This window comes from Microtus oregoni, unplaced genomic scaffold (assembly GCF_018167655.1).
Source record: "Microtus oregoni isolate MIOR12 unplaced genomic scaffold, Mior012 000044F_ref0000062, whole genome shotgun sequence".
Classification (NCBI taxonomy): Eukaryota; Metazoa; Chordata; class Mammalia; order Rodentia; family Cricetidae; genus Microtus; species Microtus oregoni.
This window is the reverse complement of record NW_024543218.1, coordinates 2,127,078-2,154,986: the sequence shown is the minus strand read 5'-3', so window position 1 is coordinate 2,154,986 and position 27,909 is coordinate 2,127,078. Positions and strand designations below refer to the sequence as shown.

Below are 27,909 nucleotides of genomic sequence, written 5' to 3'. Positions count from 1 at the left end.
GGCAGTGACCTATGATGATGTGCATATCAACTTCACTCGAGAAGAGTGGAATTTGCTGGATCCTTCCCAGAAGAATCTCTACAAAGATGTGATGCTTGAGACCTACAGGAACCTCACTACTATAGGTAAAAATGAATTTCCTTTATGTTTCAAACTAAATGGACAACTTTTTCTTGGTTAATAATGTTCTTCAGTAATTTATTTAAAAACAATAAGAATGAGTTGGATAAAGCAGTTATGGTTCTAAGGGTCACTTAAGATAACAGCTTAAACATTGCACAATTTTCAATAACATAACATACATTTTCTGGTATTATATTTTAGGATGCATTTGGGAAGACCATAACACTGAAGAACATTGTCCATGTTCTAGAAGACATGAAAGGTAATTTTCTTGTGCAAGCTTATAACAATGTGCCTCTAATGAAAGTTTTCTTCATCCTGAAAGTTTTAGTCTAAAGCTACACTGTAAATAAGCACAGCTTTAAGTGCGCTGACACTTATCAAATTCTCACAAATCCATAAGTCATATATGTGAATATCATTTGAATTACCTTCTTTTAAGAAAGCAATGGCTAAAAAAATCACCTTTTGAGGCATAGCACCATGAGAGCTTTGTTGTAGATCTGCAATTAAATTTCTTTTTTGCTACTCATAATACAAAAGGTATACACATTGAAGATGATAAGTATATCTGCAAAACTTTGTAAAACAAAATAACAGCCCATAGTAAATCTTGTATTACTCAGATACCTCTTGTGACTGTGATAAGTTTAGTGATAGAAGCAGTTAGAGTTGAGTCATATGGCAGTTGTACTACAGAAACCCTGATATCAATACCACCAGTCTGCGAGGAACAGCAATTCAAAACCTGAGAATTCAATGTGGAAATCTCTTATTTGTTATTCTTCTTTACTAAGTATACCATACATTATTCTTGATACAAGTGTATGAGCATGGGGATATAGAGAGATGTAGCATACCACTCTCTAAGAACAATCAGATAACTAGTAGCCACATGTTGAGTATACTTGTTGAATTTGATTCAAGTATACCATTAATTGTTTTTCCACCATCATTAATACATGAACAAACTCACACTGCAAAAAAGCCGTACAACTTCTACAACTGTGCAAATAGTTCTGGGTGTGCTAGTTGACATAGTATATGCCATATGATTCAGAGTATAGGAGAATTCATGAATGTTAAAGCTCTGTGTTTATCCATTTCTCTTCACACATGTATAAAATATCCTATAGAAAAAAGTTTCATGGAAGGTAAAATGGTAAGCCATGAAAGAAAGGAATTTACCATTGGAGGTATCTTCCAAGTTGCAAAGAAGTGTCTAATTAGATGGCAAAATATAAGTTTAGACACAGTTATAGAAACATAGTATCTGATTCCTCTTTATAGTTGGACTATATTATAAAATTAATTTATACAAATGTCTAGGCACAACACTGTATTGAATGTGGTAAAGCTTTTATATGTGCCAATTATCCTTGCAGGATTGAAAGAATTCAAGGTGAAGAAAAACTTTCAGTAGATATTCAACAAGGTGAACCCTTGACACATGTCAGTCACCTTAAATGGAATGAAAGAACACATACTGGAGAAAAACCCTATGCATGTAATCAGTGTGGTAAGGCCTTTGCAGATCACAGTACTCTTCAAAAGCATAAAAAAATACATACTAGAGAGAAACCTTATGAATGTACTCAGTGTGGTAAGGCCTTTGCATGGTACAGTGCTTTTCAATACCATGGAAGAACGCATACTGGAGAGAAACCCTATGAATGCAATCAGTGTGGTAAGGCCTTTGCACGGTACAGTGCTCTTCAATACCATGGAAGAACACATACTGGAGAGAAACCTTATGAATGTAATCAGTGTGACAAGGCCTTTGCAGCTCACAGTCATCTTCAATCCCATAAGAGAACACACACAGGAGAGAAACCATATGAATGTAATCAGTGTGGTAAGGCCTTTTCACAACACAGTAATCTTCAAAGTCATCAAAGAATACATACTGGAGAGAAACCATATGAATGTAATCAGTGTGGTAAGGCCTTTGCAGCTAAGAGTAATCTTAAAAACCATCAAAGAACACATCTTGGAGAGAAACCATATGAATGTAATCAATGTGGTAAGGCCTTTTCATTTCAGGGAACTCTTCAACACCATCAAAGAATGCATACTGGTGAAAAGCCCTATGAATGTACTCAGTGTGGTAAGGCCTTTGCACGTCATCATCATCTTCAATTGCATAAAAGAACACATACTGGAGAGAAACCATTTGAATGTAATCAGTGTGGTAAGGCCTTTGCATCTCAGAGTACTCTTCAAAACCATAAAAGAACACATACTGGAGAGAAACCTTATGAATGTACTCAGTGTGGTAAGACCTTTGCTCAATACAATCATCTTAAAAGCCATAAAAGAACACATACTGGAGAGAAACCTTATGAATGTAATCAGTGTGGTAAGGCTTTTGCAACGAACATTCATCTTCAAAGGCATAAAAGAATACATACTGGTGAGAAACCCTATGAATGCAATCAGTGTGGTAAGGCCTTTGTACAACACAGTAATCTTCAAAGTCATCAAAGAACACACACCGGAGAAAAACCATATGAATGTAATCAGTGTGGTAAGGCCTTTGCAACGAACAGTCATCTTCAAAGGCATAAAAATTCTCACCCTAGATAGAAACTCTGAATTTATTCAGTGTGAGAAGGCCTTTGTAGCACATGATCAACTTCATAGTCATAAAAGAACAGATACTGGAGAGAAACCCTATGAATGTAATCGGTGTGATATGAAATTTGTAGCTCACAATAATCTTAAAAGGCATAAAAGATCTCATCGTAGATAAAAACTCTTTGATTGTAATCATTGTGGTAAGGGCTTTGAACAACACACTGATCTCTAAAGGCATAAAATAACATACAAAAGAGAGAAACCCCATTGATGTATTCAGTGTGTAAAGCCTTTGCAGATCACAGTAATGTTCAAAGGCTTAAAAGAGTAAGAATCATTATGGATGTAATCAGTGTGATAAAGCCTTTTTATATTTTATTCATCATTAAATGCATAATCTCCTGTATGTGAGAACAACCATGATTGAAATCGATGTGGTAAATCCTTTGTCACAATCAACCATTCAGGAGAGAAAGTATGAATTTAATGAATGTAGGCTTCAAAACCATAAAAATATCATACTGCATTGAAACTCTGTGAATAAATTCAGTTAGTCAAGTAACCATTACTCTAGTGTTTTAAATTCTATTTAGATCAATTTTAAGACTAAAATTGAAACAAGCTCATAAAGATGAAATTCCTATTCATGAAAAAAATGTTAATGCATTTAAACATCACAGATTTCTTCAGGTTCAAAATAAATTATTTTCATCATAGCCTTGGAGGAAGTAAACTATAAACCATGTTTTGTCAAGACTGATGGAGGAGATAATTGCATTGTGGTTTCTATTTTTAAACATTTGAGGTAGTCACTAGAGTTTGCTGTATGTGTGGCAAATTCATTTAGTGAAGTTTATTTTGTAGACCTTATATTCCTTCTATGACTTTTGTTCATATTCTGTTGTGCCTGTACAATGTGATAGGTATTCTTCTTCTGTAATGTATATAATGGAGCCCCTATCATATAATTTGCCCATTGGTTATTGAAATATCAGGCCACATTCGATCACACTTTTCACATAATGGTGGTGGATTGTGTTTCCGGTTTTGATTTTCATCTTTTCACAAATTTCATTGAAATTTTGTTGTTTGATATTTGTCTTATTATGTCAGTAATGATTCAGGGATACATTTGAACTCATGATGCTCATTTGTCTTACTCTTGAGTACAAATCCCAGGATAGATGATGTACACCCAATGTACTGTGATTTCAAGAGAATTTAACAATGTTATCAGTTATAATACACCAATGTTTTATCAGTTAAAATAACTGATAAAAATTATGAGAAATTTAAATACCTCATGTGTGTATTCAACGAAGTATTTCCATTTATCTGATATGGATATAATAATTTATGAAAATCAGCAAACATCTGTATATGAAATTCCATAGCTTGATGTTCTATAGGAATTGAGGTAAGGTTTTTAGTCTTGCTCACAACAGTGCTTTCCCACTGAGCCATTTCACTGGTGCTCAAATTAAATGTGAAAAAAATATTACAACAGAAAAATTTGTTCATTTTGAAGAGTAGACATTTATTTATAACACTTCCTCAGGACCAAAACTATACACCAGAAAATTGTCTCATTTAGTAAAGTTATAGCTCATTGCTGCCAAGTCTGATGACCTGGTATTATATACAATACTCTGGGTTACATACAATACTTCTACAAATTTTCTTACATTTTTTCACTTCAGCAGTGACACATAGACACTTCTCTAAGAGTACATTCATGAATAATATTTAAACCCAAAGAAGTGCCATTTAGGTCTTTTGTAGTCAAATGTCTCCATAGGATTAATCATTAGAACTCACACAGCAGAAGTAGATCATAGACCCCTGTTAGTTTTCCTGTCAGTGCTACATACACATCATGACACAGGTATATTCACACAGTCACACTTCAAACATTTTTAAGTGGATGGAATTAACAACACAATAAAAATAACCCATTATTGAGAGCATGTGAAATGATTTGGTCATTTAAATTATAGAACTTCAAGAAACATTGCTATTCATCAGAACAATGATGCTCCTTTTTGTATATTATTTTATTATTTCTTTCTATGATTCAATGAGAAGTCCTTAAAACACATATTTCAACTGGACTTATAGGTATATGGCTATAATTACAGCACACAGGAGTGTGGGTCAACTGATCTTAGTGAGGCCAGCTAGTTCCCCATAATAAATTCCTGGCCTCCATGCTATGTGGAGGTATTCTGTCTCAAAAATTCCAAAAAAAAAAAGCCTATCTCAAATTATGGAACTTTTTTGCTAATAAAATCAGGCTGGACTCAGACTGATTTCAACCAACCTTTTTTTTTTAATCTTCACTTACATAAAAAAGAACTGTGATAACAATAACCATAAACAGTATTGAAATTCCATTAACATTCAGTCCATGAAATCATTTGACAACCGTCTAGAGGACATTTAGATCCTTCAAGTGCAATGAGACAGAAGGAACAGTGGGACATCTTCACCTTCAGCTTTGTAATGACACATGTGGGAACAGGAGAGTTGTCTCAGGAGTACTGATCCTCTTTGGTACCCAAGTTCAAGTCGTAGCACCACACCTGATTGATCAGAACTCCCTGTCATTGCAGACATTAAATATCTGGTGTCTTATTCTGGTCTCCTAGGGCACCAGATATGTAAATGCTGAAAGGACATGTATCTCTTTGACTCTTTATTTTAGTAGGTATTTTTTGTTTGTCTCATATTTTAGAAAAGAATGAAATTGAATTTAGATATAAAAGTTTGACCAGTGAATATATGAAAGGTATCCCAGGTACCAGTGGTGACCAGAAGATGGTGTCTAATCCCTGCAACTGGAGGTACAGACAGTTGTGGGTAGTAAATCTCAATGTTAGGCCCTGTGGATGAGTCTTCAGTGTTCTAGGTGCTGATCTTCTATTCAGCCTCATGAACATGTCATTAATAACAGTCATGTGGGAAAGGCTGGTATAATAAGTTCATCTTTTACTCAGGCTTGGTGACCCAGAAGAAATAAAAAATCGATAGCACCAGAAACTAACTTAGACTTGGTTCTTTTTGAATTTCTGATCATCATGAATTATCAAAAAGATAGTTTTCGCCTTTAATCCCAGCACTCGGGAGGCAGAGGCAAGCAGATCTCTGTGAGGTCGAGACTAGCCTGGTCTACAGAGCTAGTTCCAGGACAGGCTCCAAAGCCACAGAAAAACCCTGTCTCGAAAAACCTAAAAAAAAAAAAAGAAGGTGGGCTGGATAGATGCCTCAGTGTTTAAGAGAACTGACTGCTCTTCCAGAGGTCCTGAGTTCAGTTCCCAGCAACCACATAGTGGCTCACAACCATCTGTAATGAGGTCTGGTGCCCTCTTCTGTCATGCAAGCATACATGGAAGGAATGTTGTATACATAATAAATAAATAAATCTTAAAAAAAAGGTAGTAATGCTTTGTAAATCTCCATCTGAATAAGTGGTTAGACATGCCTTCTCATGTCCCATTTTTCATGTGTTAGTTTTTTGTTTTGTTTCATTTTTCAAGACAGGATTTCTCTGTAGCTTTGTGTCCTGTCCTGAAACTTGCTCTTGCAGCCTAGGATGGTCGTGAAGTCACAGAGATCACCTGCCTCTGCCTCATGAATGCTGGGATTAAAGGTTTGTACCACTACTGACTGGGTTCTCCCATCCCATTTTAAATTGTTCACAGTATAACCCTGGGCTTGACTCCAAAACAGACTTCAAGATGATAACTTATGTGGAATGCAAAATCTGTTCCAGCCTGGCTCCTCATTTTATAATTAACTACCCCAGATGCCTGGTGTTATTACAGAGATTTTGTTTATTCAACTTTTAAGTTTGTAAAATGATTTAAGCAGATGAAGGCATATTATTCTTGAACATCAGTATCTCCAGCTGTAACAAAATGTTTCTGAACCAAAAGTTCTTATGTTGGATCATGTGGCATTGATCTCACTCCATTGTTCCCCGGAAATAAGCTTGTTCTCCTCATGATTAAACCAACTAAATTCTTAGGGTAAAGAACTCAATCATCACTCAGTTATAAAATTACAAATCTGAGTCATGTATCCATTTCAGTAATAGAAATAGGATTTGTGTGTGCAGCATGGTTTTTGCCTTCATACCATAATAGGTGGAATAGTTTACTGTGTACACTTTAGGGGAAACAGTGAAGGCAAACAGTTGTAGAGTCACCATTATGAAACATAGTATGATTCTAGATGGTTATGGGATTTTGTTTTTCCCAGCATGTATTGATCCATGCCATATAAATGAAATCAGGCCAGATTTCCGTATACAATGTGGAGGTTAATAGAACCAATTAATATGGAATTTCTAAAAAGGTGCTCTCATATACAGATATGTTCAACCTTGCTCTCATTGTTCCATCCATTAGCTGTAACTGCATATTTCAGGTGACAGGTCTCAGCAGCTAACATTACATATAAGCACAGGGTAAATTAATATCTTATGAATGCCATTCCCTCTGCCAGAGAATTATTTTCTCTTTTGCAAAGTCAATTTAGCTATGTGCTTTTTTCAGTTATATTTGTTTTTTAAAAATAATTATGAGTTTCAGTTTTTAAATTTGAATTCCTTTACATTTATCCTTGTTCTACTTTCTTATTTCTTTCTGTTCTCCATTGCTTCTAGGTCATTAAGAATTTCTTCCTTGTTTTCTCAAGTTATGTTGATTATTTATTTCTGTTTAGAGCAATGTCTTCCGTAACCTAGGCTTTTCTTACAGTGAGCAGTTTGAGAATTCCTTTGAACTCATAATCCTGCTTTTGCCACCCATTGCCAGAAAGAAAGTCCTGCAACTGTTCAAGCATGGGTCTTACCTAGGCAGTGAGAAGGAAAAATAGACCAGTAAATGAGTGTGCTCCTTTGTAAGAATTGAGTTCAATGGCTAAATGTAAAACATATGTAATCCCAGCAGAAAAAGGCATAGACAAGAAGGAGCATAAAAACTTGCCTCTTTTGAAAGTAGTGTATATTAGAAAGAAGTAGTTAAGTTGATTCATTGAAGGGTAATCTGAAATAGTACTATCAATAAAATTCCAGAGTAAGATATTGGGGTAAAACTGGGAGAACAAAGAAGTAACCAAGCAGCCACATTAAAAATAAGGAGTTAACTTCATTGATTGAAGCATGATCCTAATTAGTATTATTAATAAAATTCCAGAGTCAGATTTTAAATCTGACAGAACAGAGAAGAAATCCATCAGCAAATTCACTTTTTAGCTGTCTAAATCCTTGGACCAAATGGGAGATGAGATCCTGTCCCCACCCATCTTATATTCCTGTCTTAATCTCCCAAATGCTGGAATTAAAGGCATGAGCCACTTCCTGCCACATCCTGTGGTCCACTAGTGCTTACCCCCCACCTTTAATATCCAAGCAAGCTTTATTTATTGGAACAAACAAAATATCATGTAGTAATTGATAAATGTCCTGACTGGTCATTTCTCACATGTACAGACAAGGAAATTGAGAATGTGGATAAAGATTGGAACTTATTATGGAACCAAATTATGGAAGATACACTAATTTGAACAAAATATAACTGGATAAAATGATATGGCCCTGCCTAAAATTACTTATTTTATAGGTTTAAGATGAACATTCTGAGAGAAAGTGACTGAATCTTGGTGTGCTCTATTATAAAACTTTTGACTCTGGAGCATATGGCCATAAAGCCTATTTCAACTTTTTAAAATAATTTTTGGGGAGAACAATTGTATAATTTCCATTTCCTTATCTTTCTTCTAAGCTTTTTCATACACTCTTCATTAATTTTTAATTCATGGCCTCCCTTTGCTTTAACAGCAGTTACTGTGTAAATGTGACTTTTCTTTGGCAGGATAATTCATGAGTTGTGATGCATGGACTTGTCTGCACTGGACATCAAGTATGTAAAGAAACATGCACACAAGAAACACTGTATCTTGGAGGAGGAACAGGAAGTGCACTGAGAGACTGGAAGAGTTCCTACTAAAAACCAATTTCCTTAATGAGAGTCTTGTCTTCCCCTAGGGTAGAAGGCCATAGCTGGGAAGGCCTGTGCAGTCTAATCTTTGATCTCTTCTCAGCTAGTAGGGGGGCTGCTATTATCCTGAGGCCCAGCAGGGTGATAGTAAGGGATACAATTGGGAGGTAGATTTGGGGATCATTCTAGTTTTCTACTCTTATGATGCTCTGGGGAAATGTGAGGGAGACCATAAGTCATACCATGGGAAGTGGAGGTACATTGCCTTCTGAATAGAAAGAGTAGGTTGACTGAGCTGACAGATCTTCTGGGAGTTTGATGGACAATATGATAGACTGTGGTTCTGTTCATTCAGGTGTTATTTAGGCCATTCACACAGGACTCTAAACATTCTTGAGTGTGTATTTGGAAAATAATGTACAGAGACATAGAAAGAAGACTGCAGTATAGTATAGTATAGTATAGTATAGTATAGTATAGTATAGTGTAGTATAGTATAGTATAGGACAGTGACAAAAATACATTGTTTTTTTCACCTTAAAGTTTCAACACTCGGTATGATTTAAATGAGAAAACAAACAGTGAAAATAATGCATGTTCCAGAATTTAACAATGAATCTGAATGTGACATGAAATTGTGTAGTATCATGGAATATAAACTCTGATAGCAATAGGTGGGGTTTTCCCACAGACATCAACTAATTAAATAACAACATGTTGCACTGTTATAGTTGATGTAAAATTACACATATTTAGTGTATGTATTTTGATGCATTTGGACATAATACTCCACAGGGGACAGTAAAGTGTCATGCCCAGACATTCTCTTTAAATCCATGTGTTTATGTGTCTTTATTATATACAGAGTAGTACTCATAAAATGTCATAAATTATTATAGATCCCAGCAATATCCTCATTATATTTTTCATATTATTGAAATTAGAATTAAGAATTATTGTATTTGCATGCATATGGCAGCTATATTCATGGTGTTCTAAATATAAAAACAACCTAAATGTTCACTTCTAGAAAAAAAGTGTTGTCTCATTAGGCCAGTGTGCTAAATAATGAGGATGATAACAATGGTCAAAAGCTCATGAACTCCTAAAGGACTGTTACAGTCAGTACTGTGTCCATCATAAAATAAAAAGTAATTACAGATTACGGTATGTCAACCCACCTATTTCTCTCATTTATTTTTAATCACTATTTTGCTCTCATAAATCACATGGAAGTAAGAGCTACAGCAATAAAAAATGAAGAGCTGGATATAATTAATCTAACTAAGGTAGCAATGAAAAATTAAGGTCAAAAAATAAATATTGCTGAGGTAATCGCTTTTAAAGGGTTTTTCTAATGTTCATTTAGTTGATATGTGGAGAACTAAAATATCAAGCTTTTTAAAGCAAGGGTTGTTTTGGAGAAAAGGAGAAAATATGGTATTATGGCATAAAAATGCAGAAAAATTGCTTTATTTGATTAGTCGGAGAACTTTTTGCCAATGAGTCATACCACACAAAAAGTAAAATTAAAGTGAGGAAATAAATTGCCTTGTTTTGTTTGAATTTAAATAATGACAATACATGGTAGTTTGACAAAAATGGGATAATATTAGACAATTGAATGTTTTCTTTTCTTGAAGTAAATCACCTTAGAGAGTAACACTTTCATTTTTGCTTTGCATACTGTTTAAACAATATTTAACACAACTCTTAATATATGATTAATACATCTCTTAATATATGATTATTACATAATTAACATAGCAAAACATTATAACATTACTTATGTTTTCATGTTATTAAATAGTTACTCAAATGGTATTTCTCCTTAAGAAAAGCAAAAGCATTCTTTTGGAATTAAATGAACAAGGATCTCTGTAATATTCCACAGTTCAAACTAGTGGAAGAGAGCACAAGAATATGGCCTGTTTGTTTTCTGTATGTTTTAACTTTTACATTGTGAAATTGTGCAGAGATGTAACATTCCCCATGTTTAATATACAAACATGTTTCAGCGGATTGCATTTCCACCTATACTTAAAAATTTTGCAGTATTCCACTTGAAGCTTTCCTAAGCAGTCATTTCAGACTACTAGCTGATTTGCAAGCCTTTGCAAGTTCTTGCTGTCTTACCTCAATCTGTTGCTTTCCAGAGTGCTTCAACTTAACAAATGACTTTATATGCACAAGTACATTTTATGTTACATTTTGAGGACTAGTGAAATCATTTCTTTCATGTGCACACATTCTTGGATATATGCACTTGATCATTCATGTACCACAAAGGCCAGCAAGAAATCACATTGTTTCAATTTATTGGTGGCACCACCTAGTGTCTGAAAGACCCTACAGACCCCCCCCCCCCTCAAAACCCCAGCTAACATGCTCCCGTGAGAATGCCTATTTTGTTAAAAAAAAAAATTTTCAGGGCTTCCAGTTAGCTGGCTCTCATGAGAACATCCTGTTTGCTTGGGGAAACAGTATGCCTATAGCTAGCATATGTGCCAAACTTAGAATATCAGCAGTTCACAAAAGAAACAATTCCCCCTATGAAAGATCCCAGCTTAGCTGCGGTAACATCATTTCACAAGGCTTTTGACTAATAAATGTAAGTGCAGAGTGAGGTCAGGGTCCCTGGCTGCAAAGCAGGATACAATAGGACAATCTGTAAAGCAGGATATAAGACAAGGACATCCATATGACAGGATGTCTGTTGCCATACATCTGTGCTGGGAAAGGAAAAACCAAAAGAGGAACAGGATATCTGTTTCCATACATCTGTTCTGGGAAAGGAAAAACCACTTATGACCCTTGCCCCATTCCAACCGACCACTAACCACGCATTTGCTTCTGTAATCTGCTTCTGCTGCCCTCTTTCCTATAAAAGGACCTTCCCCCAGTCTGCAGGCGAGCAAGTCCTCTGAAAGACTTTGCCGCCAGCAGGTACCTGTGTTTACTCAATAAACCTCTTGCTAATTGCATCCTGTGGCCTGGTCTCGGAGTGTCCTGGTTCTGGGGACTTCATCAGATAAAAAGTCCTCTCTGACGGTCTTTCAGTGTCTACAGTAAAAATAACATTACTTTTGTATGCTTACACATCACAAATTTCTCTTATCCTGAATTTTGTTTATAGACCTCAATTAACCATCATGCATTTAACTAATTCATCATTCTGAACTATCAATAAATTTGACACAGAATTAAAAATGGGAAAATAGTATTCCAAATTACAAGTCGGCCATCGTATTTGGGCCAAGAACTTTGTGGCAAATTTCTATAGGGTCTAGTGTATGGTAACAAAGTAGATCAGTGGACTGACTAAGAAAGGACATTTCTGGGAAGGAGTTGGAGGTAATTCCCAGTAATGCTTCCCAAAAACTATTCAAAGGCAGCCCTGTTGAATAACAGACCAGAGGTGGGCTGGAGCCACAAACAAATGCATGACCTTGAAACCTGTGGGTGTCTGTCATAGACAATCACATTAAGGTTTCACACATTCTTTGATTTGCAGAAATACAGAGAAAGCAGCCAGAAGGTGCCTGACCTGTGTTCTCTGGCCAGATAGAGAAAGAAGACACACAAACAGTAAACTTAGGATCTCTTAAGAGAGCTGCTTATTTGTTGCTAATGTTGAGTCATGAAGTCCTTGGTTGAAGGAGGCAAGTCTCTGGTCACTGCTAGAAAACATAGCCCACCAAAGAAAAGGCATTACAAAGATGCTGCATTTAACTATGTTTTGGGGTCTTTAGAATTTTTCCAAGTTATTTCAGATTTTATGTGGAAATTTGGCTACACATTGGAATGCCATTTGTGAACAGACATTTTTTCCCTAACTGCCAGCACAAGATTATCACACAGAAGGTTTTAAGATTTTAAGAATTGAAAATGTTTACACAAAGATCATAGTTATTACTAACCTGCTCTTAAATTTTAAGTTAACCCATATTCCCCATTTAGTATCTTTCACTGGTAAAACATTTATCAGCATGACACATTCATGTCAAGCTCCCAATGCCTCATGCCCAGCTTCTGGCCAGTCAGTGTTTTATTCAACCAATTTGAGTGACAAATCTATAGAGTATACAATAAAATTACTTGAAAATGGGATTTGGCTTACCAAATATTCAAAACCTGGCTACTCATGAAACTATGACTTCATTTTTATGTAAAACCTACCCAATAGCTGGGAATGTTCATATTACAAATATAAAGTAGCATAAATAAGCATTTGGAAAGCTACACAAGCAAAGTTAGTAATGATTTGTATGTTTATGTATGTGCCAGTGTATATACTTTGTGTGTATATTTGTGCATGAGTGTGTATACATATTTAATGAAATTATAGAAGAAAATTTTCCCAACCTAAAGAAAGATATACCTATGAAGGTTCAAGAAGCATACAGAACACCGAATAGGCTGGATCAAAAAAAAAAAAAACATCCCCTCGCCATATAATAATCAAAACACAAAATACACAGAATAAAGAAAGAATATTAAGAGCCGCAAAGGAAAAAGGCCAAGTTACTTATAAAGGTAAACCTATCAGACTTACACCTGACTTCTCTATGGAAACCATGAAAGCAAGATAGATGTACTGCAAAAACTAAGAGACCATGGATGCAAGACCAGACTACTATATCCAGCCAAGCTTTCGTTCACTATAAATGGAGAAAACAAAATTTTCCAGGATAAAAACAAATTCAAACAATACGTAGCCACAAATCCAGCCTTACAGAAAATTAGGAAAATCACTAACCAAGGAGTCCAACAATGCCCACAATAACTCAGTCATCTAGAGACCTTTCACCAGCGCAACTCAAAGAAGGGAAACACACAAACCCTACTACTAAAAAAGTGACCGGAGTTAACAACCACTGGTCATTAATATCAATGGGCTCAACTCACCTATAAAAAGGCACAGGCAAAGAGATTGGATACAAAAACAGGATCCAACATTCTGCTGTTTACAAGAAACACACCTCAACCACAAAGACAGGCACCTACTCAGAGTAAAGGGCTGGGAAAAGGCTTATCAAGCAAATGGACCTAAGAAACAAGCAGGTGTGGCCATACTAATTTCTAACAAAGTTGACTTCAAACTTAATCAATCAGAAGAGATGGAGAGGGACATTTTATACTCATAACAGGAACAATTCATCAGGATGCAGTCTCAATCCTGAATATCTATGCCCCGAATATAAAAGCGCCCACATTTCTAACTCTTATGTATTGTTTTTGCCCAAGTCACTTTACGATGTAAAATAAATCTCTAGTCCTGAAAATTACTATTACAAGCTATTTAAATTGATAAAATTACAGGTTAATAGTTACATATTATAATCATACTTATGGTCATGTTAGGGAGTCTTTCAAAGTGAAACAAAAATACATTTCATTTCCATTCTTTTTCATGATAGGGTTCCTTTGTATTACTCTGGTTGTCCTGGAAATCACTTTGTAGACCAGGCTGGCCTTGAGCACACTGAGATCAACCTTCTTCTGCCACACAAGTACTGGCATTAAAGACATGACCATCACTCCCTGGCCAAAAAAATACATTTTAAATAAGTCATCAAACATTTCCTATTCAAAATATGGCATTTAAGATGTTATGATTATATAAGGCTTTTATGGCAAGGCATGTCTGTTCCTGACAACACCAACCTATTTCAGAGATATGATGGCTATCATAGAAATGACTAAATGTAGTTAACTTTCTTGCTGGCAAGACTTAGGCACTGGCAAGAAACTGCCCTTTGAGTTGACTACTGACAGTAGACTGTCTAAATTAGATAGGCAGGACATGAAAGAAAGTGACAGCTGAGCATTGCCATGGCAAAGCAGGACAATCCTTCAAAATTCCTGCCTCACAGAAACTTGGTCAGATCTTCTAGGTGTATAGGCTAAAGTTAAAATGTCCAACAGTACAGTGGAATCTTGGGTGACTATCCAGGCTAAAATTGTTTTTTATTGAGGTATATATTTTTCTCTGCTCTCTTCCCTTCTTCCACTCTTCTACCTTCTGTAATGATCTCCATGCTTGCAATTAGTTCAGAAGTTTCTGTCTTTTTCTACTTTCCATGTAGATTAGATCCATGTGTATTTCACTTAGATTCCTCTTTGTTATCTAGGTTCTCTGGGGTTGAGAATTGTAGGCTGGTTTTCTTTACTTTAGGTCTAAAAGCCACTTATGAGTGAGGACATTGTATATTTTGTCTTTCTGGGTCTGGGTTACCTCACTCCGTATGATGTGTTGATGCATAAATTTGCCTGCAATTTCCAAATGTCATTATTTTTTTTTCTGCTGTGTGGTACTCCATTGTGTAAATGCAGCACATTTTCCTCATCCATTCTTTGGTCAGGGTGTGCTTGGGTTGTTACCAGGCTAATAGAAATAGTGCTGCTAAGAATATCGCTAAACACATGCCCTTGCAGTATGATTGAGAATCATTTATGTTATACCCAAAGTGGTATTGCTTGGTCTTGAGGTACGTTGTGTCCTAATTTTCTTAGAAATCACCATTCTGATTTCTAAAGTGATTGTACCAGTTTGCATGCCCACCAGCAATGGAGATATTTTCCCTTCACCCCACATCCTCTCCAGCATAAACTGTCCTCTGTGTTTTTGATCTTGGCTATTCTTACAGGTGTAAAGTGGAATCTCAGAATTGTTTTTACATTTCTTTAATGGCTAAGGATGTTGAGCATTTCCTTAAGTGTCTTTCAGTCATTTTATAGTCATCTGTTGAGACTTCTCTGTTTAAGTCTGTACAATTTTTTTCCATTGGCTTATTTGTTCTTCTGATGACCAGTTCCTTGAGCTCTTTATATATTTTGGATATCAGCCATTTGTTTGAAGTGGGGTTGAAGAAGACCTTTTTCTATCCTGTAGGCTGCCATTTTATTAAACATTTTCTCTGCTTTTCAGAAAGTTTTCAGTTTTAGGTGGTCCCATCTATTAAATATTACTATTAGTGTTCATGTTGCTGGGGTTATATATAGAAAGCAGTCTCCTGTACCAATGTGTTCAAGTGTACTTTCCACTTTCTTTTCTATGAAGTTCAATGTGGTTGTTTTTATGTTTTGATCAATTTGGACTTGAGATTTCTGCATGGAGATAGATAAACACTATATTTTCTGTTTACTCAGGTAGTACTATAACCTACTCAGGTCTCTAAAGGACTTAAATACTAGATAATTGTAGTTTTTTCTGTTACAAAAGTGAAACAACTCAGAAACTAGCATGAAATATGTAAGGTTAAGAGATATAAAAAGTTTATTTTAGGTTGGGATAAATAATGATTTAGGTACAACACTTCCTGTGAGCACCTGGATACCCCCCCCCCTTGCTCCATTCATCCTTTTGGCCCTGGATCATTGGGCTACCGGTGGCCCTGTTTAGTTGCTGAGAAATCCCATCTGGATGGGTGAGTGTGTGCTATCCAGGGCCGGACTGTCCCAGAAGAGAGCACAATCCCCCCTCCCCCAGCTCCTTCTGCAGGGCTGTCTTTCTTTCTCACAACCGACTCCCCCAGCACGCCTCCCCAACCCTGCCCTGCTGTATGCTAGGACCAGAACTCAAGAACAGTTTTAAGCTCCAACACAAAGGCTACCCACCCAGAGCGGTGAGTGCCTGCCTACCTGGCAGGTCTCAGGGTCCCATGTAAGGGAGCCCGGGCACCTTCAGCTCCGGCGCCAGGCTTCCTGTGAGCTCCTGGATACCGCCCCCCCTGCTCCATTCATCCTGTTGGCCCTGGATCATTGGGCTACCAGCGGCCCTGTTTAGTTGCTGAGGAATTCCATCTGGACGGGAACGGTTCCTGCTTCTACACTGAAGAGATATACCCAGAGAGTCAATCACAACAAAGACTGGACCAAGACACCAGGCCTCTCCTGGCTCCATTTGAAGGAAGAGATGGGAAGGCACCAATGCAAGAATTCCTCCAACAACCTGAAAGGCAACATGACATCACCACAATCCAGGGATCCCGAAATAAGAAGAATTGCACACCCTACTCCAGAAGAATTAGAAGAAATCGACTCAAAAGTGAACTATATGAAAATAATAGAGGACCTTAAACAGGAGGTAAAAAACTGCCATAAACAATTAGAGATTACAAACAAAAAGATAGAGGAAATGAATTAATCGCTCAAAGACATGCAAGAAAACCAAGAGAAACAAGAAAAAGCAATCAAACAGGTTAGGGAAGCGGTTCAAGACTTGAAGAATGAAATGGAAGCAATGAAGAAAGCACAAACCAAGGGAAGAATGGAGATGAAAAATCTGGGTAAACGAACAGGAACTACAGAGACAAGTACTAACAACAGATTACAAGAGATAGAAGAAAGAATGTCAGACACTGAAGATACCATAGGGAAAATAAACACACTGATCAAAGAAAACAGCAAAACCAGCAAATTCTCATCACAAAACATCAGGAAATCTGGGAACAATAAAAAGATCAAACCTAAGAATAATTGGAGTAGAAGAAGGAGAAGAAGGGAAGCTCAACGGTCCAGAAAATATACTTAATAAAATTATAGAAGAAAACTTTCCCAACCTGAAGAAAGATGTACCTATGAAGGTTCAAGAAGCATACAGAACACCAAATAGGCTGGATCAAAAAAAAAATCCCCTCGCCATATACTAATCAAAACACAAAATATACAGAATAAAGAAAGAATATTAAGGGCCGCAAAGGAAAAAGGCCAAGTTACTAATAAAGGTAAACCTATCAGACTTACACCCGACTTCTCTATGGAAACCATGAAAGCCAGAAGGTCCTGGATAGATGTACTGCAAAAACTAAGAGACCATGGATGCAAGACCAGACTACTATATCCAGCCAAGCTTTCATTCACTATAAATGGAGAAAATAAAATTTTCCAGGATAAAAACAAATTTAAACAATACGTAGCCACAAATCCACCCTTACAGAAAATAATAGAAGGAAAATCACTAACCAAGGAGTCCAACAATGCCCACAATAACTCAGTCATCTAGAGACCTTTCACCAGTGCAACTCAAAGAAGGGAAACACACAAACCCTACTACTAAAAAAGTGACCGGAGTTAACAACCACTGGTCATTAATATCACTTAATATCAATGGGCTCAACTCACCTATAAAAAGGCACAGGCAAAGAGATTAGATACGAAAACAGGATCCAACATTCTGCTGTTTACAAGAAACACACCTCAACCACAAAGACAGGCACCTACTCAGAGTAAAGGGCTGGGAAAAGGCTTATCAAGCAAATGGACCTAAGAAACAAGCAGGTGTGGCCATACTAATTTCTAACAAAGTTGACTTCAAACTTAAATCAATCAGAAGAGATGGAGAGGGACATTTTATACACATAACAGGAACAATTCATCAGGATGAAGTCTCAATCCTGAATATCTATGCCCCTAATATAAAAGCACTCACGTACGTAAAAGAAACATTACTAAAACTCAAGGCAGCCATCAAACCGCACACACTAATAGTAGGAGACTTCAATACTCCTCTCTCACCAATGGACAGGTAAATCAGACAGAAACCTAACAGAGAAATAAGAGAATTAATGGAGGTAATGAATCACATGGACTTAACAGACATCTATAGAACATTCCACCCAAATAGGAAAGAATATACCTTCTTCTCTGCAGCTCATGGAACCTTCTCAAAAATCGACCACATAGTCGGTAACAAAGCAAACATCCACAGTTACAAAAAAATATTAATAACCACCTGTGTCTTATCAGATCACCATGGATTAAAGTTAGAATTCAACAACAATGCTACCCCCAAAAAGCCTACAAACTCATGGAAACTGAACAGTCAACTACTGAACCATACCTGGATTAAGGAAGAAATAAAGAAAGAAATTAAAGTCTTCCTTGAATTCAATGAAAATAAAGGGACAACATACTCGAACTTATGGGACACTATGAAAGCAGTGCTAAGAGGAAAGTTCATCGCACTAAGTGCCCACTTAAAGAAAACAGAGAAAGCTCACTTTGGAGACTTAACAGCCCACCTGAAAGCTCTAGAAAAAAAAGAAGCAGACTCACCTAGGAGGAGTAGAAGACTGGAAATAATCAAACTGAGGGCGAAAATCAACAAAATAGAAACACAGAAAACAATCCAAAGAATCAATGAAACAAAAAGCTGGTTCCTGGTGAAAATCAGCAAGATTGATAAACCCCTATCCAAACTAATCAAACGAAAGAGAGAGAACACGCAAATTAATAAGATCAGAAATGAAAAGGGGGACATAACCACAGACACAGAGGAAATTCAGAGAGTCATTAGATCTTACTACAAAAGCCTGTATGCCACAAAACTGGAAAATGTAAAAGAAATGGACACTTTTTTAGATAAATACCATATACCAAAGTTAAACCAGGACCAGGTGAACAATCTAAACAGACCTGTTGGTCGCAAAAAATTAGAAGCTCTTATCAAAAACCTCCCTACCAAAAAAAGACCAGGACCAGATGGTTTCAATGCAGAATTCTACCAGAACTTCCAAGAAGAGGTAATACCTATACTCCTTAATGTATTCCACAATATAGAAACAGAAGGGTCATTACCTAATTCCTTTTATGAAGCTACAGTTACTCTGATACCAAAACCACACAAAAACTCAACCAAGAAAGAGAATTACAGGCCAATCTCACTCATGAACATTGACGCAAAAATCCTCAACAAAATACTGGCAAACCGAATCCAAGAAGACATAAGAAAAATTATCCATTATAATCAAGTAGGCTTCATTCCTGAGATGCAGGGCTGGTTCAACATACGAAAATCTATCAATGTAATCCAGCATATAAAAAAGCTGAAAGAAGAAAACCATATGATCATTTCATTGGATGCTGAAAAAGCATTCGACAAAATTCAGCATCCATTTATGTTAAAAGTCTTGGAGAGATTAGGGATACAAGGGTAATACCTAAATATAATAAAAGCTATATACAGCAAGCCGACAGCTAACATCAAATTAAACAGAGAGAAACTCAAAGCCATCCCGCTTAACACAGGAACACGACAAGGCTGTCCACTCTCACCATACCTCTTCAATACAGTGCTTGAAGTTCTAGCAATAGCAATAAGACAACATAATGGGATCAAGGGGATTCGAATTGGAAAGGAAGAAGTTAAACTTTCGTTATTCGCAGATGATATGATAGTGTACTTAAGCGATCCCCAAAACTCCACCAAAGAACTTTTACAGCTGATAAACACCTTTAGTAATGTGGCAGAATACAAGATCAACTCCAAAAAATCAGTCGCCCTCTTATACACAAAGGATATGGAAGCAGAGAGGGAAATCAGAGAAGCTTCACCATTCACGATAGCCACAAACAGCATAAAATATCTTGGGGTGAATCTAACCAAGGAAGTGAAAGATCTATTTGACAAGAACTTTAAGGCAATGAAGAAAGAAATTGAAGAGGGTACCAAAAAATGGATGGACCTCCCTTGCTCTTGGATTGGGAGGATCAACATAGTAAAAATGGCAATTCTTCCAAAGGCAATTTATAGATTCAATGCAATCCCCATCAAGATCCCATCAAAATTCTTCACAGATCTGGAGAGGACAATAATCAACTTTATATGGAAAAACAAAAAAAAAAAAACAGGATAGCCAAAACAATCCTTTACAATAAAGGATCTTCTGGAGGCATTACCATGCCTGACTTCAAACTCTATTACAGAGCTACAGTAATGAAAACAGTGTGGTACTGGCATAAAAACAGAGAAGTCGACCAATGGAATCATATAGAAGACCCGGATTTTAACCCACAAACCTATGAACACCTCATTTTCGATAAAGGAGCTAAAAGTATACAATGGAAGAAAGAAAGCATCTTCAACAAATGGTGCTGGCACAACTGGATGTCAACCTGTAGAAGAATGAAAATAGACCCATATCTATCACCATGCACAAAACTCAAGTCCAAAGGGATTAAAGACCTCAATATCATCCTGAACACACTGAACCTGATAAAAGAGAAAGTGGAAAGTACCGTACCTCATATGGACACAGGAGATCGCTTCCTATGTATAACCCCAGCAGCACAGACATTAAGGGCAACATTGAATAAATGGGACCTACTAAAACTGAGAAGCTTCTGTAAAGCAAAGGACACTGTCACTAAGACACAAAGGCAACCTACTGACTGGGAGAAGATCTTCACCAACCCCGCAACAGACAAAGGTCTGATCTCCAAAATATATAGAGAACTCAAGAAACTGGACTTTAAAATGCTAATTAACCCAATTAAAAAATGGGGCACTGAACTGAACAGAGAATTCTCAACAGAAGAAGTTCAAATGGCCAAAGACACTTAAGGTCGTGCTCAACTTCCATAGCAATAAGGGAAATGCAAATCAAAACAACTTTGAGATATCGTCTTATACCTGTCAGAATGGCTAAAGTCAAAAACACCAAGGATAGCCTTTGCTGGAGAGGCTGTGGAGGAAGGGGTACCCTCATCCATTGCTGGTGGGAATGCCATCTTGTGCAACCACTGTGGAAGTCAGTGTTTCGGTTTCTCAGGAAATTCGGGATCAACCGACCCCTGGACCCAGCAATACCACTCTTGGGAATATACCCAAGAGATGCTCTATCATATGACAAAAGCATTTGTTCAACTATGTTCATAGCAGTATTATTTGTAATAGCCAGAACCTGGAAACAACCTAGATGCCCTTCAATGGAAGAATGGATGAAGAAAGTATGGAATATATACACATTTCAGTACTACGCTGCGGTAAAAAACAATGACTTCTCGAATTTTGCATGCAAATGGATGGAAATAGAAAACACTATCCTGAGTGAGGTGTCCTAGACCCAAAAAGATGAACATGGGATGTACTCACTCATAATTGGTTTCTAGCCATAAATAAGGGTCACGGAGTCTACAATAGGTGAATCTAAAGAAGCTAAGTAAGATGGTGAACCCAAGGAAAAACATATAGTAATCCTCTTGTCTAAGGGAAATAGACAAAATTGCCGGGGAGAAAATTGGGATATTGGGGGTGGGTGGGATGGGGGTAAGGGAAGATGGGGAGAGAAAAGTTAGAAGGGAAGGAGGGGGGGCCTTGGGGAAACAGGAGGATTTGGATAAAGGAAGGTTGGACAGGGCAGCACGGAACCACAATTCTTAGTTAAGGGAGCCACTTTAGGGTTGGCAAGAGACCTGACCCTAGAGGGGCTCCCAGGTGCCCAAGCTGAGGTCCCCAGTTAGTTCCTTGGGCAGCTGAGTATAGGGAACCTGAAATGACCCTATCCTAGAGCAATAATGATGAATATCTTGCATATCATCATAGAATCTTCATCTGGTGATGGATGGAGATAGAGATAGAGACAGAGACCCACACTGGAGCACTGGACTGAGCTCCCAAGGTCCCAATGAGGAGCAGAAGGAGGGAGAACATGAGCAATGGAGTCGGGACCATGAGGGGTGCACCCACCCACTGAGACAGTGGGGCTGATCTATTGGGAGCTCACCCAATAGATGGACTGTGACTGAAAAAGCATGGGCTAAAACTGGACTCTCTGAGCATGGCGAACAATGAGGGCTGATGAGACGCAAAGGACAATGGCACGGGGTTTGATCCTGCTTAATGTGCTGGCTTTGTGGGAGCCTAGCCAGTTTGGATGTTCACCTTCCTAGATATGGACGGAGGGGGGAGGACCTAGGACTTACCACAGGGCAGAAAACCCCGACTGCTTTTTGGACTGGAGAGGGAGGGGGAAAGGAGTGTTGGGAGGGGGAGAAGGGTTGGAGGAGGGGGAGAAGGGTGGGAGGAGGGGGAGGGAAATGGGAGGCTGGGAGGAGGTGAAAACTTGTTTTTTTTCTCCTTTTTTTCAATATTAAAAAAAAGTCTTGAATGTAACCAAACTCCAGATCCAAACAATCCATAAGTGCCTCCTATAATTTTATTTCTACAAAACCATTTTTTTCTGCTGTAGATGATAATTCTCTTTGACTTGTCACCTTTTATGGTTTGGTTCTAATTACTATTTTCAATTTTTTACTCCAATAATGGATTCCACATATAACCTCTCCAAATTTTTAATTTTTGGGCTCAAAATTTTATAACACTATTTTATATGCTGAATAATTAATACAATCACCTTTTTGTATATTTTCAGAAGTAATTCCCAGGGGACAAAGTTTGCTTTACTTCACCTAACATTTTCTTTAAAGTATTTACATTTGAATCAACTAATGAAATTCCATATAATGTTGAAAACATACCTAACTTGAGTATAATTTCCATTGTAATAAATAACAAAGTACTAACATCCAGTACTTTATATCCTAATTGGTTTATAATAATAACTTTCAAGGACTAGAAATATTCATTACATGTTTAAGTGAGTTAAATTAGATAAAATGGTTTGAGTAAGAATATAAAAATCATAGACAGTATGTTTTGATAAAAATGTCAAGTTTATATCAAAAGGGAGCATCCATATCTATATCAATATAAAATATATAAATAAGTAGTTGCCTTTTTAAATTAATTTTAATGATCTACACTTTTACATCATACACATATATGCCCCTTTATTTTTTTTTAGATTCAGTAATGTACACTTTTATCCTATCATTTCATTGGGTGCCTTTTGTAAGTGGATGTATATTTATGAATATATAGAGCTGGTTTTGGAGATGGACACTGGCTCTGTCCCTCTATAAATCCAAGCATGTCATTAAAATAAAAATTCAGAGTTTCTCTCTCAATGTCAGGATCATGGGACAGAAAGAAAAAAGAATTTAGAAAAATTTTCACTTTTCTACATTTCTACTTTCAAGTCTATTGTATATGTCATTGAATATATATGTCTGTATATGACTATAAATAATGTTTCAGTTTTCCACAATGAACAATGAAATTTCCTGCAGTAATTTTTGAAGTTTCAGGAAGAAGTTGGGGCCCCACAACAACAACTCAACCTGGTTGATACAATGGCATGATGATGATAGTGCTACTACCAGACGTGTTTCGCATACCACCTGCTCAAGATGGTTCCAACTTGGTTAGCTGAAATGGTCCACTTTTTACAAAGTTCTAGACAGACCTTATAAGAGGAAGATCAGAAAACCTTTACAAAATACTCAGAGACTATTTCCAGTTATACCAGACAGTAATCTTGGAACTTAACCATCATTTTACTTTTGCAGGATCCCATAGAAAGAACATCGCCCCCATAACAGCTGGAAGTAATTCTAAAAGACTACAATCCCCTCTACCAACAAAGTTTGTCCGAGGGTTAGGGACATCATTTAGGGGTTGATTATAATTGGTATATGGTTGCAGGGGAGAAGAGAAATTTTATGAGCTCAGGGATTTTTTTTTATTCTTAAATTTTATGTATGATGTATGTATGTATGTATGTCTCAATATTCTGCCTGCATATATGCTTGCGGGCCAGAAGAGGGCACCAGATCTCATTACAGATGGTTGTGAGCCACCATGTGGTTGCTAGGAATTGAACACTTGACCTTTGGAAAAGCAGGCAGTGCTCTTAACCACTGAACCATCTCTCCAGACCCAGGGATTTCTTTGAAAAAAAGGGAAAATTGGATGGAATAATAGATTTGTGTGAGTTTACATACATTAATAATAATAGTGAGTAATAGAGTGAATGCTTGTGAGTTATAATTTATAGGCAATTGCTTTGATATAGATTTTTGTATATTGATATAATGTTAAATATTGAATATTGTATGCATTCATGCTTCTACCAATGCTTAAAACATTTTATATATTGACAAATATATTTATCAAATTGCAATGTACATTTCTTCCACTGATCAAGATATTTATTCATTGGTTACAATTTGAGCACATTGTACTCATTTGTTGTACAGTTGCTTATTTACAATATTCTAATATGAAGTCTCAGTCTTTAAGTTATACAGGTATTAGAATTATAGATCAATAGTCATCTATGTTTGTCATACTTACAGTTAGAATAATCAGGTTTTTCACACACATAAAATATTTTTCATAGATAGGTAATCTTCAGCCACTTCAAAGAGCTGTAATATATGGAATTTAAATAACCTAGGGTACTGTTGAAGTGAGACACGATTACTACTGGTAGCATTGTCTATTTCCAGAGAATGTTGAGCACCGGAGACACTCAAAGCTTGTTTTCTTGTTGTCAAAACTGGCCTTTGGTCAAAGACATGTTCATGCCTCAACCTCTGACAAAATACATGGTATCCAAAAAATGGATAACAGTTCTGTTAAATCTTGACTGGCATTCATCTCAGAAACAAATATACCTACCTCTGTTTGCTGAGTATTGTTTAAAGGCAAAATACACCAATATGCCCAGTTTGTCCATCTTTTTTTTTCCTTTCTGCAGGCATTAATTTTCTCATGCATACAACGTACTGTTGATCTTTTCTTTTTTTCTTCCCTGTGAATAGATACTGCTCTTATAAGGTGGTATCCTATACAAATGACACAGAAATAACAGAATTGATTCTCCTTTTCAATTTCCTTCTAAAGTGACTGTCTATGTCATGGAACAAAAATGGGGAACACCAGAATCATAAAACTATACTTTCAAAGAAGTATGCATTTCACTGTCATACTTACATTGTACTCATGTATGGTATATTTTTGAAGGCAGTGATGTATGATGTTGTGCACATCAACTTCACTAAGGAAGAGTGGGATTTACTGAATCCTTCCGAGAAGAATCTCTACAAAGATGTGATGCTGGAGACCTACAGGAACCTAACTATTCTAGGTGAAAAAGAATTTCTTTCATGTTTCAAAATATGGAGACAACTTTTCCTTGGTTTATGATTTTGTTCTGTAATTTTTTTAGAGAAAGAAGAATGAGGTGAATAACACAGTCACAATCCATAGGAGCACTTAAGATAATAAGCTAATTGTTGCACATTCTTAAATAATATGACATATATTCTGGTACTGTATTATAGGATATATTTGGGAAGACCTTAACACCAAAGAGCATTGTCAATGTTCTAGAAGACATGCAAGGTAATTTTCTTGGGCAAGTTCATAACAATTTCCCTTGAATAGTTTGCAATGTGTTCTGGAACTTTAAAACAAAAGCAACAGTGTAAATAACCACAGCTTTAAATATATTGATGGTTATTAAGTTCTCACAAATCCATATACCTCAATTTCATGTATGTGAATTGCATCTGCAAAGCCTTCATTTAAGAAAAAGTCTAGGTAGCAATACCTAAGCAGATATCACCATTTGATTCATAGCACCATGAGAGTTATGTTGTAGAACTGCTGCTTCATTTGCTTCTTGCTATTCATGACAGAAAATGTATACATATTTCAGTGATGATGAGTATAGCTGCAAAACTTTCTACTAATTCAATAGCCCATGGTAAGCCTTGTATCACTCATATACTTTTTGTGACTGTGCTAAGTTTAATGAAATCAGACTAGTCAAGGGTCAAGGGGCAGTTGTTGTGGAGAAACCTTAATATCTATACAAAAGTCTGTGAAAGTCGAACCTTGTAGATTCATTTTGGAAACCTTTTATACACTATTCTGTTGTAATCATTGGAGCGGCGGGGCTGCGTCCCCGGCACCCCCTCTGCCTGCACGGCTAGCTTTAGCTTATGACCCGAAATAATTACACGGAAACTGTATTCTTTTAAACACTGCTTGGCCCCTTAGTTTCAGCCTCTTAACCCATTTCTATTAATCTATGTAGCACCACGAGGTGCGCTTACCAGGGAGATTCTAGCCTACGTCTGTCTGGAGTGGGAGAATCATGGCGACTCCTTGACTCAGCTTCCTTCTCCAAGCATTCTGTTCTGTTTACTCCACCCACCTATGTTTTAACCTATGAGGGCCAAGCAGTTTCTTTATTGCTTAACCAATGAAATCAACAGATTGATATGACACTCCCATGTCACTATTCTTTTTTCATATATATATACATATATATTTTTTATGTATATATATGATATGTCACTATTGACACAAGTGTATGAGCATAGGAATATGGAATAGAAATATGGAAATATTTAGCATACCTCTCTTTAAGAACAATTAAGAAGATAAACTGTAGTTCCTATGTAGAGTGTACATGTTTAATTTGATCCACAAATACAAAGTTAATTTATTTTCTATCATCATGGGTAATACATAAATACAAACTCACATTACAACAAAAACAAACAAACAAACATGAGTTCTTGGTCTATGCAAATACTTCTGGGTGTCTTAGTTCACTTCCCAAATGTATAATGGTTCACAATATAGTAAAATTATGAATGGAGTAAAGTTGGTAAAGCACTCAGTATATGGAGTTCTCTTAAAATGTAAAAAATATCCTAGAAAATTATAGTTATAGTTATAGATGAAAACGTAAACAATGACATAATGGTATTTTTCATCACAAATATTTTTCTAGATGTAAAATGACCCCTAATGAGAGAACAAAAAATGATTTTAAACAAAGCTATAAAACCTTGATATTTGATTCCTTTTTACAATTTGAAAAAAAAGAAATTAATTCATATAGATATGAGGTTCAACTTCTTTGAAGGTGGTAAAGCTTTTACATGTGTAAATTATCCTTGCAGGATTGAAAGAAATCAAACTGGAGAGAAGTTTTCAGTATATTCTCACTGTGGTAAAGTCTTGTTTTATAACTCTGATCTCCTAAGGAATGAAAAAACACATAGCAGAGAAATATGCTGTGAAATTAAGCAATGTGACAAAGTCTTTTCTTATCACAATCATCATGAAGTGCATAAAAGAACACACACTGGAGAGAAACCCTATGAATATGGTCAAAATGATAAAGACCTTCTTCCTCATGAAACTCATCTAAGTCATAAACGAACACATACTGGAGAGAAACATTATGAAAATAATCAATGTGTTAAAGCCTTTGCACATCTCAGTCATCTTCAATTGCATAAAAGAACACATACTGGAGATAAACCATATGAATGTAATCAGTGTGCTAAGGCTTTTGCATGTCACCGTGATCTTCAAAGGCATAATAGAACACATATTGGAGGGAAACCCTATGAATGTAATGAATGTGGTAAGGCCTTTGCACGACATAATCATCTTCAATTGCATAAAAGAACACATACTGGAGAGAAACCCTATGAATGTAATCAGTGTGGTAAGGCCTTTGCAGACCCCGGTACTCTTAAATGGCTTAAAATGTAA

General features: G+C 36.5%; 1 protein-coding gene across 1 annotated transcript; it reads left to right on the top strand.

Annotated features, from left to right (window-relative positions):
- Nucleotides 1-7: 7 nt before the first annotated feature.
- On the top strand, nucleotides 8-27,909 carry LOC121434660 (zinc finger protein 431-like; the record flags this gene model as incomplete). Its single annotated transcript, XM_041633590.1, has 6 exons — nucleotides 8-125; nucleotides 325-385; nucleotides 1,602-2,684; nucleotides 2,767-2,804; nucleotides 4,118-4,122; nucleotides 27,436-27,909. Coding segments are annotated over 6 exons (1,779 nt in total), but the record flags the coding sequence as incomplete, so codon positions are not given.